General features: G+C 32.6%; 1 protein-coding gene across 2 annotated transcripts; it reads right to left on the reverse strand.

The window, feature by feature from the left end:
• Positions 1–8,219: 8,219 nt before the first annotated feature.
• Positions 8,220–9,758, reverse strand: LOC110885643 (cyclin-dependent kinase inhibitor 7). Of its 2 annotated transcripts, none has more exons than XM_022133345.2 (4): positions 9,359–9,758; positions 9,162–9,214; positions 8,681–8,893; positions 8,220–8,546 (listed from the first exon to the last, which is right to left on the reverse strand). In XM_022133345.2, the coding sequence occupies exons 1-4, from the start codon at positions 9,644–9,646 to the stop codon at positions 8,477–8,479; spliced, it is 624 nt and encodes a 207-aa protein (XP_021989037.1). In that variant the 5' UTR covers positions 9,647–9,758; the 3' UTR covers positions 8,220–8,476. The 2 variants fall into 2 exon arrangements, with proteins under 2 accessions (XP_021989037.1, XP_021989036.1); XM_022133344.2 differs by having other exon boundaries at positions 8,681–8,896; positions 9,359–9,752.
• Positions 9,759–17,805: the final 8,047 nt, after the last annotated feature.

Here is a 17,805-nt window from a genome sequence, read left to right on the forward strand (position 1 = left end):
CACTTGGTAGAGGGTTAACTGCCTCTTAGAGGAGAGGTCATGAATTCAAACTTGGAAAAGGAGTATTTCATGGTTATTTGTGTAAAGTAGAGAAACATTTGCATTTCAAACAAAAAAAAAAAACCTAGAAATAGAAGAATCTTCCTTAGCAATGGACAGGTTGTTCCTCTTTCCCCAAATTCTATATTCACGTATATTGTTACATACACGTATGGTATTTATATATCCATGATGAGCAGTGGCGGACCCAGTATATTTTTCCACTGAGGTCCCTTTTTTGGGTCGGTCGCCGTTTGAATCGAGTCGGGAGACGGTTCGACAACATAATTTTAATAATACGGACTTTTTAAGTTGAATTATATATTTTTATCAACTCGAATCAAATCAAGCCAAACTCAAATCGACTTTTAAATTCAGTTAAATTTTTAATTCGAATTAAGTTTAAAAATATAAAATTCAAATAAACTGAATCGATTAACTCAAGTAACTTGATATTGGATTGTTTTAATACATTTAGACAAACTTATAAATTTTAGTATTACCTTTGATTTTTCCATACTAATTCAGATTATTATTTTTTTATATAATATTCTATCGGTAAATATTAAACTTGATCCATCTGATACGCTAGCAAGAAGAAAACATAGGCAGTTTTCCTTTCATTTTAAGAGAAGTGGAAGGTATGTTTTGAGCTGATGAACACAATAAATGTGAAGTACAAAAAAAAACTATATTTAGAATCAAACCCACGACCTTTTAGTTACAAGTCAACAAATTTACCACCACACCAATCTTCACCTTGTTACAATGTGTTTCATCTAGTTTTTCTTATGGGGTCCATAAAAAATTTAACATACCGTCTCTACTAACTTTTTGAAAAACATTGGGGTCCGGGGACCCCGATCCACATAGTGTGGGTCCCCCCTGATTATGAGCCCCGACTGATATGAGTGTTGGAGCACCTTCGGAGCTACAACAACAAGACTTTTTGTGGTTGTGGTTTAGGTTACATTCAGTGGCGGACCTACGAATTATTTTCTGGGGGTGCGAACGAGGGGTTTGACTAAATTTTCAAGGGGTACGATTGGGAATTTGCCCTACAAAATACACTAAAATTTATTTTTCAAGGGGTGCGTCCGCCCATCCATCCTCTACCTAGGTCCGCCCCTAGGTTACAACCAAATGGGAGGAAAGTCGACATTGTATCATCAATAGAATTGAATTGAGTAGGAGGAGTCTCGCCTTCTTTACTTGATATATGTGGCGCAAATATCTGGAGCTTCGAGGTTATTAAGTAAATACCAACTTTTATGGTACATTGAAAATAGTAATTACTTGTGTCGCAAACAAAATGAAGTGTTTTAGGTTTGATTCCTACGGTTTTAGTTTTGCTAACTTCAATCGCTTTGTCACCATGGAGACACTAAGTGATGAATCAGTTATGAGTAATGATGTTGAAGTTGGAGCTTCAATTGCTGCTTGCTTCATAAGGGAGGTGTTTGCTTTAATCGTCATTACCATTAGGGACTTGTTACACTAAGTAGATATCCCTAATTCACATGTTCAATCACTTGGTCCATGTGGATAACATTAGGGGTGTCAACCATTGCGGGCTGACGGCTTGAATTGTTAAATATGAACATAACCAATCATGTCAAAAACATCAAACATGTAGGTTGACGGGTTAAGATGTTTTATATATTGGGAGTGATATGACACTGTAACAAAATAAAATGCTCTACTTGTAAACCCTTTTATAGTTTAAATAGTATTTCTGTTCCAAGTGATGATAAACACAATGTCGGACCCGTGAATTATTTTATAGGGGGTGCGAACGAGAGATTTAACAAAAAGGGGTGCGACCGAGAGTTTTTTTCTACAAAATACACTAATTTTTTAAGAGGGTGCCCGCCCACCCAAGCTTTCATTTGGATCCGCCTCTGAATAGACATGAATTATAGCAAACTAAAATCATCATAATGCATTTTTATACACGAATATAAATCCCAACATACCAACCAATTTGTTAAGATTACTTCAAGTTCGGTAATATTAAAACCCATCGAACGAACATAATTTAATACTGCCATTGCATAATTTGAATGCAATTTATAGGCCTTTCGGATATAATAAACTATAAAACGAAGAGAGTTAGAAGCATAGTTGTAATGGATGTGCTGACAACCTACAATCAACAACCTAGATCCGAGGATACCAAATGGATCGCCAACGTCACATGCAAAAGCTTGGTATAATAGCAAACTAAATATTCATTTATATTTAATTAATTGTCTTCACTTTGAAGATAGGAGTGTGTAGACCACAACCACATGGTCAGTTTATTAAATAATATTATAAAAGATGTGTCACATAACTTTGATTAATGATTCAATAAATAATCAGTATTATAAATATAAATGTAATTAAAAATGCTATAAATAAAAAAAAAAGAATCTAAATGCATCTTTAGTTTTGAGACGCATAAACATTGATTTGCATTTTTAACGAAGTAAACTTAAAAAGAAAATGAGTGAATTTCAAGAATTGTCCTTTATCTTTATACCCATTTTCAGGCGCTGTCCTTTATGTTCAAAATTGACGAGTTTTGTCCTTTATGTTTTCATATCATACACGTTTTGTCCTTTAGGCCTAACTCAGTTAGTTTTTTCAGTTAAATTTGGTAATATGCTTTGCACATGAGGGATTTTTGTCAATTCAAAGGTAAATTCAACGGCAGATTTACAGCTCAAAGCTTCTGCATCCTTTGAATTGACAAAAATGCCCTCATTTGCAAAGCACATGACCAAATTTAACTGAAAAAACTATCTGGGTTAGGCCTAAAGGACAAAACGTGTATGATATGAAAACATAAAGGACAAAACTCGTCAATTTTAAACATAAAGGACAGCGTCTGAAAATGGGTATAAAGATAAAGGACAATCCTTGAAATTCACTCAAAAGAAAATGGTTACAGGTTTTTTCTTTTTTTTTTTTAATCATAAACTTTGAGTTTTGGGTTTTTATTTCATAATTCATTTTTGATAATACATTATACACTATAAATAAGTAACAATCTTAAGTTTAGGGTACTTGTACCCTTGGCTTTGGGTGGGTTTCAAAAAAAATTAGAATTTTACCTTTTTAATCCAACTTTTTCTATTTGTTACAAATTTAACTTACAAAATTGATTTTATTCACCTTAAAGCCAAAACTTTTATTCTTTTAAAATTTAACATCACAACTTTTGTACTTTTCAATTTTCGCAACTTTTTGGTTTAAATTTTATGAGTTACGACGGAGCAACGTGTTTGTGTGGTTAAACGCTTTTACGTTTCGTTCAGAATTTTACGAGTTAACACGACACAATGTCCATGTGTAGTTCAAGGTTTTTACCCGTCTTTGGTTTTCATCTTACAGGTTCGTCACAACCCGTGGGTCATTGATCAACTTAGTTATTTTTTATATGTTCTATGTTTTGGTTTCTTGCAATTTTAACCTCACAAAATTGAATTTTAAATTTTAACCCAAAACTTTTCATCTTTTGCAATTTAACCACACTACTTTTTTACTTTCAACTTTGATCTCCTATACTTTTCATCTTTCGCAAAATTTTCTTTTTACGTTTCGTACTAAATTTGTGAGTTAACACGACGCACCGTGCGTGTGTGGTTCAACGTTTTTACGTTTCGTTCATAGTTTTGTGAGTTAACACGGCACAATGTCTATGTGTGGTTCAAAGTTTTTACGTCTATTTTTTCTAATTTAACAGGTTCATCACAACGCGTGGGTCCTAGATCGACTTAGTTATTTTTTATATGTTCTACGTTTCAGTCCATTTCTTCGCTTTGAAACGCAACAACATTAGTGTTGGTTGTCGCTGACTGTTGTATGGCATTTATGCTATTTAACATGGTTTTACACCCCCGCCGCAACGCGGGGGGTGCTTAATTCTAGTTATATAACAAGTTTAAATGCATAGATGTCAATGGTTTCTTTATCAAACATTGTAGTTGTAGATTCAGACCAGTTTGTAGAACACTTCTATATCATTTGTCACTCTTCTTCCCCAGCCATTGGTGTCATTGTTTCTTGTTCGTTACTGTTTCTTTCGTACTTGCAGGTTTTCCTTTTCGACAATTACTTTGTTGAATGTTTTACATTGATGAACTCATGGTTGTAAAACAAGGTCTCCAAGGCCAAGTACTTCCCGAGTAGTCGCTACAGGGTAGGCTGCCAATGCGACTTTCTTCAACTCCGACTAATTACTCGGAATCGATCAAATGCGGTCAACATTGGCCAAAATCGAATCTAGTAAGTCAACTCGGGTCGAATTTGACTTAAAATAAAATAAAACATAATTTCTATATCTATCATATTAAAGAATGAATATCAATTTCACGTATTTTGTTATAAATATTAGTAAATTTATGTTATTTGACATATATTTAATTTCCAAAAACTAATTTCTTTATAATTTGGCATCTACTCTCAACTCCCCGGTCGACCGACTAGGGAGCGCCTAGCGACTTCTACAACCATGGATTAACTAGTGAAACTTGCTGGTCACTAAATTAGCAATATGGTACCTTGGTATCTGTCATTGTTTCAAAATTGTCTATGTGACTAAATGTTTAAATCAACTAATTTTATAACTTGAGTATACCAAAATTGACCCATTTTGCAATTTAACCAGACCCAAGTGATCTCATAAGCAAATTTGTTTACCCAAAATCAACCTGTTTTTTGATGAATGATCATAACTTCTCGGTGTACTCTACTCCATCCATCCTTCATCATTGTGGGTCCTTTAATTACCTTTACACATCATGTTTGCCATTAGTCACGTGCAGTATTCTCATAATCGGACTACTAGGTTGGATTATAGATCGCGCCTACATAACCAGTTTAGTTAAGTACTCTTAAATTGTCTTCATTTGGGGTCGGTAGTTTATAGGGTTGACCTGTTAACATATGAATCGGATAGGCGGTCAGACTAGATTATGAAAGTTAGTTACTAATTTTTTTTTGGAAGGAGTGGATCAACCGGATACCTTGGCCGCCTCTAGGCGTACCCGCTCAGGTTCGAATACGCCAGCCCGCAATGCGGTACCTCCCGGTCGGTCTGACCTAAGCCCCGTACAGAAACCCCACTGACCCGGGATCGAACCTGTGACTTGTAGATAAACCTTCACAACAAAATTTATCTACTTTTACGTCTTATTTAATTATACCAAAATACTATATATAACTAAAGCATTAATAATCAAATTTATCCAAAATATAAGAAAGTACAGGGAGGGTTTGTTGGTTTGATAACATTCTCACTTTTTTCTAGCTGCATCGATCTCGGTTTTGTAGTAAATATAAAAAAATGGCATCGGATCCGAAGCATTACGATCTCAAAACACCACACACCACGTGCATCCACACCTTCTCTATCTCCCCCCCTTCCACTTTTTATATATAATTTCCATATTTTATATTTAAAGCAAAGTATTAATCTTGATTGGTTAGACTAAATCACAAATAGAATAGGAACGTTATAAATATCTAAAAACATAATTTCCACACTTTTTTTTATTATCTAATCTCTTGTAAATAGATATACTATTTGCTTTAATGATGATGATAAAAAAAACCAATAATTATTATATTAAAGATAGGGTAAATATACCAGTGGTCCTTAGGAATGGGCATATTTTGAAATCATTTAACATGCTGTCCATATATAACATTAACTAACATTAAAAATGAGTGTTAAGTGGATGAGGAATCAATATTTGACCTTTCATGCTAAAAACAAAGATTAAAAACAAGTAGTCGAAGCAATACCACCACAATACGAAGTCTAATCAATTCAATAATTTTATTAGATGAATTAATGTATTTAATTTTATTACACTATGAATGTTTATTATAAAGTTTTGTAACTTTCTTACTGAGTTTACTGGTCACTGAACGGCTCAGTTATCTATTGGTTGGTTCGGTTGACTCAGTTTTGTAAATGAGTGAACCGGTTTAGTTAGCTATGAAAACTTTTGTACGGTTTTTTCAATAACAACTTCTTTTTAAACCGCAAAATACTTTATGATAACTGATTCGGTTAGTTTCTAAATTTAATTTCTTGACAACAACTTTTGGTTTCACACTATTGGAAGTAACTATTTATGATAATTGATTCGGTTATTTTCTAAAGGTGAATAGTTTATGAAATGACCACTCAAAAAATCATAAGAGACGTGGCTTTCCAATGTCTTCATACTTATCCAATCAATTTACCGGTTGACGGGTCTAACTGGTTTCTAACACCAGAATGTAAAAATAAAACTCTTTTACATATAAAATAAGTTTAAAAATAATGTGAAACTACTTGATCTTTTGGTATGAGTTTACAATGTTAACGACAATAAAAACATAAAACCTAAGGGTGTAAGGAGTGGTTAAACACTTGAGAGTGGCAAACTAAAAAATCAACCAATGAGAGTGTGCCACGTCAATCAGAGAAAAATGTTTAAACTTTGGTGAAAAGTGTTGGCAATGGTTTAGACATTTAGTGAAGTGGTAAACTTTTTAAATAAAAAAAAAGGAAAAAAATGTGATTGGTTGAGATTGGAATGGACCCCACCTCACACTACCCTCCTCTCTCTTCTTCCTCCTTCGCCGCATCGGCAAACCCTCACCGAATTAGTGAAGGTTTGATCGGTAAAGTTCATTGGCATTGGTTTGCCACTAGCCATCAAATCGGGGAAGTGGGTTTGCCGACCCCCACTCCCTACACCCTAAAGTGGTAAATTAATCAATAATGAGATTTAGAAAACTAATTATTAGAAACCCAATCGGGTTAACAAGTTACCAACCAGCTTGAGTGAGCTTTAACCAAAGTGTTTATGTAGCTGGTTCTCATTCCGACCGGCTCATCCAATCTAATTACGAGAAAAGTAATTCACCAAGAGTCTAAATCAAATTGATTGTTATCTTAAACTAACACTTGTGCATGGTCCTTTATTCTGTGGTGGAAAATTCTAATCATGTACTTTTTAAATTTTACATCCAAGTCAAACCAAGAAAATAAAAAAAAGGAAAATAACTTTATAGAATTCCACAAAACCATCTATACTAAAAAGTAGCATTCTAAACAAAGAAAAAGTAATTCAAAATTGCATAAAAGTGTGACCCTAAAAGCCCTTTTCTCCATTGATCACACCAAATTGACCAACTCTCATACATCTTTGAACACAACAAACAACATGCCCAATGTATGATTAAGATCTAGATCCAACACCTTTTTTTTTTTTTGAACGGCCAACAAACTCAATCCCGAGTACTCTCGGGGCACCCACTGGACAAACGGAGTACTCCGAGAGTAACCCGAGTCCACCACCAATTCCGGGGAAAACCCGGTAACCCACCCGCCCGTAGGCACGACGGTGAAATTACCAGTAAAACCCGTTTGGCTCAAGGATCCAACTCAGGTTTCCCTGGGTCTCCTATCATTGCCCACCACCTAAATGCAAGGACCCTACCTTGCCTAGAACGGAATATATGCTCAATAACATGATTATAACTTTCCATACACACCCAACTCAAATGGATGGATGATATTATCAAAATATTGCTTTTTGTAACCGTACACCATAAAGTTAATATAAAAGACGTTGATATATGCACCTCATGTTTGAAAAGAATCATATTAGTGAATGCGACACTCACGTTCGAAACTCGCCGTCAATTATGACCTCATAAAAATATCCGGTCACGAGTACATTTAAAATACTTAAATTACACAACAGGTCAATTTACGTATACAAATTTCTAAAATACACTCGTACATAACCGTAAAGGCGCGTATGGTACTCCGTACTCTGGTTATTTCACAAGATGCCTAGACATGAGTATCTTGGATCTTGACTATTTGATCAACCACAGACAAGAATCATGTCTAGTAGTACCATCCATGACATGATGGGGTGAAAAATGATTTGGGTTAAAACAGTAATTTAATTTGCTTTAAAAAACAAAAAAAGACAAATTAATTTTAATTTTTTTTTGTTTTTTCTGTCACTGTAATTAATAATGTGGGTTCAAATCCCTAAGTTAAGCTTTTATAGCATATGGACATACCCCACAAAAATTACTGACACTGTGATCATACAGCAGCAGCAGTTCACAGAAGAAGGATGAAGACTCAACAGTGATAGTTGCAGAGGAAGCTTCTAAAATAGTGTAGGTCACAAATCAAAATAAAACAGAAAGCAGCTATTTTACACATAGTAGTTAGAAATTGATGTGCCTATACATAAAACAGGATTTCCTTTAACTGCCATAATCCAAATAAACTGAATTTTTTTGAATTTAGTGACAGTTGGAAATTGTGATTATTATTATTATTAAAAATTAATTAACAAAGAAGAAGCAGCAGCATCTTCCTTCACTGTCAAAGCTTAATTAGCATTCACCTGCTTGTTTGATCTCACATTCATGGCTTTAATACCACCCACTGGTACCTACCTTCCATTGGTACATCATTCACGATATCATAGTTGTATCTGCAATCAATCAACACCGTATTTATTTAATTATTTTTACTAACGGATTTTACATCTAAATTACACCTTACTGCCGCTACTGCTACATCTAAATTACATCAAATTAATTAATTATTATTTAAGTTAGTACTTACTTATCGGCGAATCGCTTTTGTTCTTTTTTCTCGAAGACGGAGAAAAACTCGTCGATCTCCGCAGGCGTCGGATTATTTTCCGCGGTGGGCGGTTTACGACAGGAGGTAGCGGCCGGTGATAGCGGTAGTGGCGGTGAAGGATTCGATTTTAATTTCGATGAAGACTCCATTTCGTCGGAATCTAGACAAATCTCGCTTGATGATGACGTTTCTCTGCTGTAAATTATCAATGGAAACGTGAGAATTGTTACATTCGGATGAAGGTTTTTATAATTTATACACTGAATATGAAGCTGTAAAGGAAGATTATTATAAATCGTTTCATTACTTTTTCACCTTTTCAGTTACAAAACTGAATAGGTATGTTAAATTTTGTTGTAATTTAAATTAATTGAGATTAATAATTAATAAAACTAATTAAAAGCAATTTAAAGCAAAATTTATAAACTCATAATTCATAATTCACAATTCATAAATTAACCTGAAACCGTCATTGCTGGACATGGATGTTTCCGTTTTGAAACGAGACTCGGTCTGCAATAAAGGATTCAATTTAATTATTAATCAACAATAATAATTAACATAAGTTTTATTATATAATAATTATAATATTTATAACACACAAATTAGCATTTACACGAAATTAACATTAACTAACATATTGAATTTGAATTTCACCTTCAGATCTAAACTCAAATTATCTTCAAAACAAGTTGACGACACAACATGATCACCCGAATCCGTCGAAGAAACATCCTTCTCGGTTAAATTCATGTCAATTTTACTCTGGCAATGATTTTCCAGCTGAAGAACAACATTGTCGTGATCATCATGATCGAATTTTGTTCGTTTAGTGGAACCGGAGCTTGTAACGTCTGTATCTCTACTTCGGCGCACGCCTCCGAGAGAATTTGGACCCTTCATGAGTGAAATTTCATCAATGGTTTTGCATCTGTTGGTATTCATCTCTCACACAGTTTATTTTTTTTCTCTAGGGACCAAAGAAGCAGCCCGTTGAGGAGAGAGAGTATAAGGAGTGATGTGTGTATATATCTAACGGTGGAAAATTATTGAGGTTGTTATTTTGTTCGAAAATTCTGCTGCTATAAAAAACAACTTTTGGTGTAAACTAATAAGAACGTTTCTATTTATGATTGAGTAAAATGTAAAAATAGTCCCTGAGTTTTAGATATTTTTGTCATTTCAGTCTAAAAATGAAATCTTTTTGTATATAAGTCTTAAAGGTTTTATTTTTGTTGTTAAGTTCATCAAATTGCTAAATTGAGTTAGAATTTTCTTTTAACTTCTGTCATTTTTGTTGTTTTGCTCATTTAATTAGAATATATTATGGCATAAAATGATGATTATAACCTTCATTTTAAATAAGGAAAACGACAAAAGAGAGAGAAGTTAACAGAAAATTATAACCCAATTTACCAAGTGGATGGAAAATGACAACAAAAATGAAACTTTAGGTAACCAGATACAAAAAAGTTTCATTTTTGGACTGAAGTAAGAAAAGTGATCTAAACTCAGGGAGCATTCTGGCATTTTACTCTTTATGTTTTAAATGCTTCTAAAAAAATGTACTAATAGTTTTAAAAGTATATTTTAGAGAACCGAGTTTGATATCCTGTACAAACAGTGCTATTTGTAATAATCGTAAGAACAAATCTGGGCCATTAATAATTATTACTAACAAGTCAGGGGTAATTCCGTAAAATTTTTAATTTATATTAAATAATAAGATCTATTATTTATGGGTATTTTAGTCGTTTAGCAATTTCCCATTAAATACTAATTTCACTAAAGTTTTTTAAACTAAAATAACTTTTGTATACTTCATTAATTTTTTAAAAAATTATACCATAAAAGCAAGTATTTTTTTATCTTTAACATGAGTACCATATTACTATACCTTTTTTTTTTATTTATAAAAGTGGCTTTTTAAAAAAGTTACAAAAAATGTGTTTTATAATTGTGCTAGTTATATAGTTGGAATGTGCTAGTATGAAAAATGTATTGTGTTGATTTTAAATCTATACGTATGTTCTTATTTTGTTGTGTAATTCTTATGAGGATCAATATCAAAACAACTCACCCACATTAATCCCTTTTGTGCGATAAAGTTCAATTCCATATAAAACCTCGTTGTACGATCAGCCTCGAAGAGGAACAACAAATTGAATACGAACAAGCTGAACAAGCTGCTGTGTGTTCAGCCTCGAAGCAAATGTCCAACGATATTCAACAATCAGCATCATCACTACATATTTGGTAGGTAAAATCTTCTATAATGCATTTTTGTATGGGTGTATAATATTTGAGGGTTTTTGTGCTGGGTCAGATTATGGGTTTTGTGCTGATAAATTGTTAATTACCATAGGTTTTTGTGAAGTTTGATATATTGGGAATTTTCGGTGGTCTGTAAGGTGTTTTTCTGATGGGTTTAATGTTGGTTTTGTGCTGTTAAAGTGTTAATTACTATAGATGTGGGATAGATGAGTTGGTTGTTCATGTGCTGACATAGTACACATGTGTGTGCTGATTATGTGTTAATTACAATAAAATACAAACAAACACCAAAAGTAGTATAATCAGCACATCTTTGTTAAATCTAAAAAACAAAAGTAGATATAATCAGCATATCTGATGTGCTGATAATGGAGAATGAGTGAGGATGTTGTTCTAATGTTATTTATGTTGATAATGGAGAATGATCGAGGACGATGTGCTGATAATGGAGAACGATTGAGGATGTTATGTTAATTATATAATGTAGTGCTGATTGTATTTTTTTGTGGTGGTTCCTACAGGTTGGTTCGATCATGGAGAGTTACTAGATCATGAATATGTTAAAAAATTAAAACTTTAATTTGAATTAAACTTGCATGGATTTACGGATATTTTAATAATTATTTTTAATTACTTATAAATAAATAGGGTCAAAAGGTCTAAATTACCCCTAAACTAATTTTTTATTGAATGACACTTGTCAATTATGTGTTAGTTCTTACCGTTCTTATAACCATAAGTGTTTGTATTTGATCCCATCAATTAGAGAACCTTAAAATTTTATTCTTATTGTTTTAAAATTAAATGAATATTAAATTGATTGTTTTGATATAGATGAAATAAGGTTCTAATGTGTACTTTTTTAAAAGAAAAAGGGAAGTTGGATTATTAGACATATGAAATGAAATGAAAATTGACATGTTATCTAACATGTAAAATGATTTCTGAATTTATGCTTTTCAATCATATCATGAATGTAACTGAGATATCTTTTGCAATTTCTAATTCATCCATTTGAATGAAGCATCATCACGACAAAAGAGTATTGTATTGTGTATATATAATATTTTAATATAAAAAGTCCTCTCTTTGGATCGGATAATAAAACTTACATGATATTATTATATTTAGGATATTATATATAGGTTTGAACTTTAAAGTATGCTCACTAGAATAAGAAGCATGCGCCACACTGGTTACTCATAGAGTGGTTCACGTCTTTGTATCGTTTACAAATGTCTTCTGTATAAACGAACAATACAAATAACATTGAATGTATAATCTAACGCACATTATCGCTTGATATTTATATCATTAACTCCGCCTTAATCGCGAGAGGGAAAAAAAGGAATATATAAATTATTTACAAATATAGAATTTGATAATTACTAGACCACCATGATGGTTGAAAGATGATGCTAATGCATTGGGGTGTAAACAAGCCCAGAGGCTCGAGAGCTACTCGTGATTGGCTCGGTTAAAAGCTCGAATGAGCCGAGCCTTAACGAGCTCGAGCCCGAGCTCGAGTTTGAAATAGAGCTCGTTTTATTATCGAGCCCGAGCTCGAGCCTAAAATACAAAGCTTGTTTAGGCTCGCGAGCCTAAACGAGCGCATACAAAATTTTATTTTTTTATGTATAATATATTAATAATGATAATAACATTGATGAGCCGAGCTCGAGCCGAGCTTTGGCTCGTTTAAGCGATGTTGAAGTGAGCTTGAGCCGAGCTTTTAGCTCGTTTAAGGTTGTTCTCAAAATAGTTCGAGCCGAGTCAAGCCGAACTCGAGCTTTGGGTTTTACTCGCGAGCCGAGCTCGAGCTCAAAGAAGTAGGCTCGAACCGAGCCGAGCTGGAGCTCGAGCTTCATAAAAACCAAACGAGCCGAGCTCGAGCCTGGTTGAGCTCGGGCTCAGCCCAGCTCGTTTACACCCCTACTAATGCATATTTCAAAAACGAGTCTTGATTGGACCATTAGTGTTTTGTTCGCCTATGTAAGAAAAAACAATCTTTAGTACTTTGCTACCATGACATACCTACATCCCATTATTATTGAGGGGCCTCATAAGAAAAAACGTTTTAGGATTGTGGGATCCAAAGAAAACACCATCTATATCATTGTTCAAAAAGACACTTTCCTTGTCTTGTAAAATATAACATTAAAAAAAATGTGAACATGTAAGTTTTCAGTTTTTGTTTATTTTTTATTGTAATGTAATTATTTTGTGATTTCGATAATTATTGTAGTACCTTTTCATTAAATTTGAAAGCCTTTTTTATGTTGTGTACTTGTGTTTCAGTTAATTTATAATTCGAGAGGATTTTCATATATTTAACCCTAACTTGCAAAATATCACATTTTTTAAGGCATAAGGCCACTGGGGTGGCAACAAGTTAAACGCGTGATAGCCTTTTTAACGCGTGATACAACCATTTCCATGATAATTTCAACGTGTTATGGGGTTAGCGTGATAAATGGATGTGAAGGGGTGTGGGGGTTTATTGTTGGGTGTTGTGAGTGATGACCATTGCCACAAAAAAATGTTGTGAGTGATGGAAAAATGGTTGATGACATGGCGGAACTTGATTGGGTGCTTGTGAGTGATGGAACTCTATCACTAGTGACCACCCCCACCCCCCTAAGCCTTTGATGTAATATCCAATGCTCTTAAAACTAGGGACGACAATTATGAAACATAGTCCTAAAACGATACAAAAAAAAGTTTTGGGACAGCTAACATGACCCATTTATTAAGCAGATTGATACGAACAACAAACAGTTTGATAAGTAAGCTGACATTTTAGCCCGTTTAAAGATTTTTTAAGAGTGTTAATTTTTAGATTATGGAGAAGAAAAGCCTTAAAATTAAAAGTTCGTTCTTTTTTTCTAGCCTATCAACTTCTAATTGTGAAACTATTTTCCATTTCAACCCTTTCATAGCTCTTCACATCCAATAATTTTAATTTATTAGTTATAACTACTCATTCTCCAATCCTTTCCATCCTCTTCTTCTAATCTCTAGTTAAATATATGTATCCAAGTTAATTAAGAATGAGACACAATTAAACAAAAAACAGTTAAAAGGACATTAATTACAAAAAGGTTTTATTTGAGTCAACGTACTTAATTGTTTAAAATGTTACTAAGTCGCTAGATATTACTCATATTCATAAAACGTGTTGACCTCAAACATAACCCAAACACAAGACCATTTTACTTGGACATGATGCGAAACCAAAATATGGGTAAAGCTATTCTACAAATGCTTTTAAAAATAAGAAGTGTACAAAGACACAATGGATCGCAAAATAGAACACAATGTCAAACAAAATATAACACAATGTCGAAAAAAAAACACAATAAGTCAGAAAAGACACCATAGCGCAAATATAGAAAAGACAATGATATAAACAAATAGTCTAAAATCTACAAGTTAAGCATCTAAAATAAAAACCTAAAATCTCACATTGTAGAATTCGATAAGACGGTTCGAATGCCGTTTGAAAGAGATCGATAAGAATCTGTTTGATACCCTTTTTATGACTTTTTTTTTTATTTTTAAGAGACTTTGTATTTGATTTTAACTCAAAAATATAAGGGTTAGATTAAGGTTGAAGAATTCAACCCAAGTTAAACTAGATTTGTGAAATCGATGGAATGCTCCTGTGAAAATCGATGGAATTTTGAGTGAAATCAAAGTGTTGAGTCATTTTTGGTTTTCGTATAAATCTAAATACAAAGAGGTAGAGTGGAAGGATTGAGTCTCTTTTGTAAATATGTAATTTCTTTTTTCGTTGTTGGTCGGCCTGTTTTGGGGTCGGCGTTTTTTCGTTAATGAAGTATACGTTTCAAAAAAAAAGTTAAACTAGATTTGTAAATATGATATATAATAAATTTATTAGAGTGTATATAAAAGAAATATCTTTTCCAAACTCTTATGTTATCTGTTGCAGCTTTATAGAATGATGGTTTTCACTTTCTCTTTATTTTGTTTTTGCGTAAACATGCATGTATTTACATGTGGAGAAGCTTTGACCTATCAAGTATCAATCATATCTTTAGGTTTAGAGACCTGTGTGGACTTTTTTTTAATTAATATATAAGATAACAGTGTGAAAAAAATACATATATAATTTGTCCTAACTTTAGTTTATGATTCATCCTAACCCGTGACTTGTGTACCGTTTATGTGATTTACCTTGGTGAATTATAGAGAGAAGTTCCATATGAGTTGTAAAAAATCTGAAAACCTAATTGTTGGATATAATGTTGTCACGTGTTACATTTTTTCGCTGCAACATTTTTATTGACACCTGCAACATTTTCTGACACTGGCATACTTTTCGTAATAGTGGAGAGATAATATGTTACATTTTTTCAGATGTTCATATTTTTGTAACTCATATGTAATACATTTTTATTGTGTTTTAACAGTAGTTGTTTTTAGATTATATAAAGTGTATGGATTTTAGAACCTATAATTTACGAAGTTTTTTTTTTATTTTGTAATGTGCGTAAAAAACATGTTACATTTTTTTATAACAAGATTTTTATGTAACAATGCTGTTGTTATATTTTTTATGTCCGAGGAGAGAGGAGAGAGAAAAGTGTAACACTTTACATTTTTTGTCAGACTAGACTGTAACATTTGTCTGAAAAAGTTACTTTTTATACCTTTTTAATATTCACTATTGATCAAATGAGATGCATGTTAGAGATGAAGTTTTCTGTTTTTCTGTTTTTTTTATTTTTAACTAAGGTGAGTTTTTGATTTATCCTTTTCCGATTTACCTATACATTGGTGATTGGTGTAACCATAGAAGGTGGTTAGTGATCTTAAAACATGAATATTTTACACTTTATAACAATAGACGTTTAATACAAATTCTAATATAGAACATTTTATATAATACAATTATTATATACAAGTTTTATGCTAACAACAGTCTAGTCTATATAGTGTATACAAACAATAAAATGCATGTTTTGTGGAGGGTGGACCTAAGTAGATGAGGATCCACTATTCTCTTTAGAAAAAGGCATAGTGTTTTCACGTACCTTTTGGTAACAAGATTCTTCCCGTTCACTCATGGTACTCAAATTATTGTTAATTTACCAAAAACCTAAAAAAGAAAATTACGTGGCAAATAGATGACAACCTTAGCTAAGAAGAAATTATAAAAAAGGTGTAACAACTCATTTTAAATCAAACAACTCTAGCTAATGTTAAAAAAAAATGAATGACAGCAAATATATAATTAAAAATCAAACACACGACTAGCCAGAAACTTGTCATGCGAAACCAAAACAATCTAGCTTATGTCAAATTAACGTTGAACGCAGAAGTACAACCCAATATAGTAGTTTGACTAAGATTTATTAAGGAACAAAACATAATAACCAAACTTTGTTCTAAAAAAAGGACAATCTCTATTTAAGGGATATGGAGTACAATTTTGAGTTAGCGATTATGCAAGATTATGAAGCCTAATTAATAACTTTATGACCATCTCTTTTCGGACATCTACTTTCTTCTTTCTACTACGTAATACCTTCTTTACGGATTAAAGTACGAATGTTATTTTTTTTTTTTTCACCTTCTTTACATGATCATAGTAAAATCTATATGGATGTTTTTTGCTTTCTTTTTTATAAACATATCAAATTTAGAAATACAAGGGTAAGTCAATGTAAAAGGACTTTTAGCATACAAAGTAATTACGCATGAAGGATATCAAAATTCTGCATGAAGGAAATAACAATTGTAAACTACGCATACAATTGTAAACTACGCATGAAGGAAATAAAAGTTTTGCATCAAAATTATGCATGAAAGAATAACAAATGCAAATTATGCATGAAGAACAATTTACGCACCATGTAAAATCATTTTTACACTTTGTATGTTAATAATCCTTTGTATTTAAACTTTCTACTAGAAATATATATTATTAAAAATGTACATTGACGATGTTAAACCTAGTTGTTAGGTTGTTCCTCTATTCACGAACCTTGTTCTTCAACGTTTTAATATGTTCATTAAACAATTGAATAACTGATGGTTAAACAGCTGGATCGAACAGAGGCAGACCTAAGTGTATGGGTGGATGGGCGGACACCCCCATTAAAAAAATTAATGTTTTTTATAGACAAAAATGTCAATCGCACCCCTTGAAAATTTGATTGAAACCCTTGTTCGCACCCCTAAGAAATAATTTCTGAATTCACAACTAGGATGATATCTACATCATCCCACAAAACTGTATGTTAGCAGAATTACAAAAGATTGACTTTATACTTTGACCTGTATTATGTCATTGAAGTTTTTTATACGTTTAGTTGGCTTGGTTCGTACGAACATATTGTTTCCACAACATGTTCATTAAGTCAACTAGTTTTGTTTACTTGATTAGTAAAAACTAGCTTATAAATTCCTATATTACACGGATTGAATATCAAAAAAATATAAATTATAAATTTGTATAAAATTTTTATCGGTGAAATGACTTATCACATAATACACAGAATATATCTATCTATACATATAATAAAAGAAACCAATACGGGGACACATGTCATTCATTGGAGCCAGCTATTTTTTAGTTTTCTCGTCTCTATCTCCTACTTAGTTATAGATAACTAGGCTATCACCCGGGAACATCCCGGGTTAGGAAAATTTAGTTTTCAATAATAAAAGGTATATAAACATTTTCAAACTCATTAGTATCTTCTTTCCCTTCCCACAATAATTTATTTGTTCCGTTTCATCAGTATCCTAACTTTGTCTCCATGTGTATTCACCCAAGAACTTCCCGGGCTAGGAAAATTTAA

Source organism: Helianthus annuus, chromosome 10, assembly GCF_002127325.2.
Source record: "Helianthus annuus cultivar XRQ/B chromosome 10, HanXRQr2.0-SUNRISE, whole genome shotgun sequence".
Taxonomy (NCBI): Eukaryota; Viridiplantae; Streptophyta; class Magnoliopsida; order Asterales; family Asteraceae; genus Helianthus; species Helianthus annuus.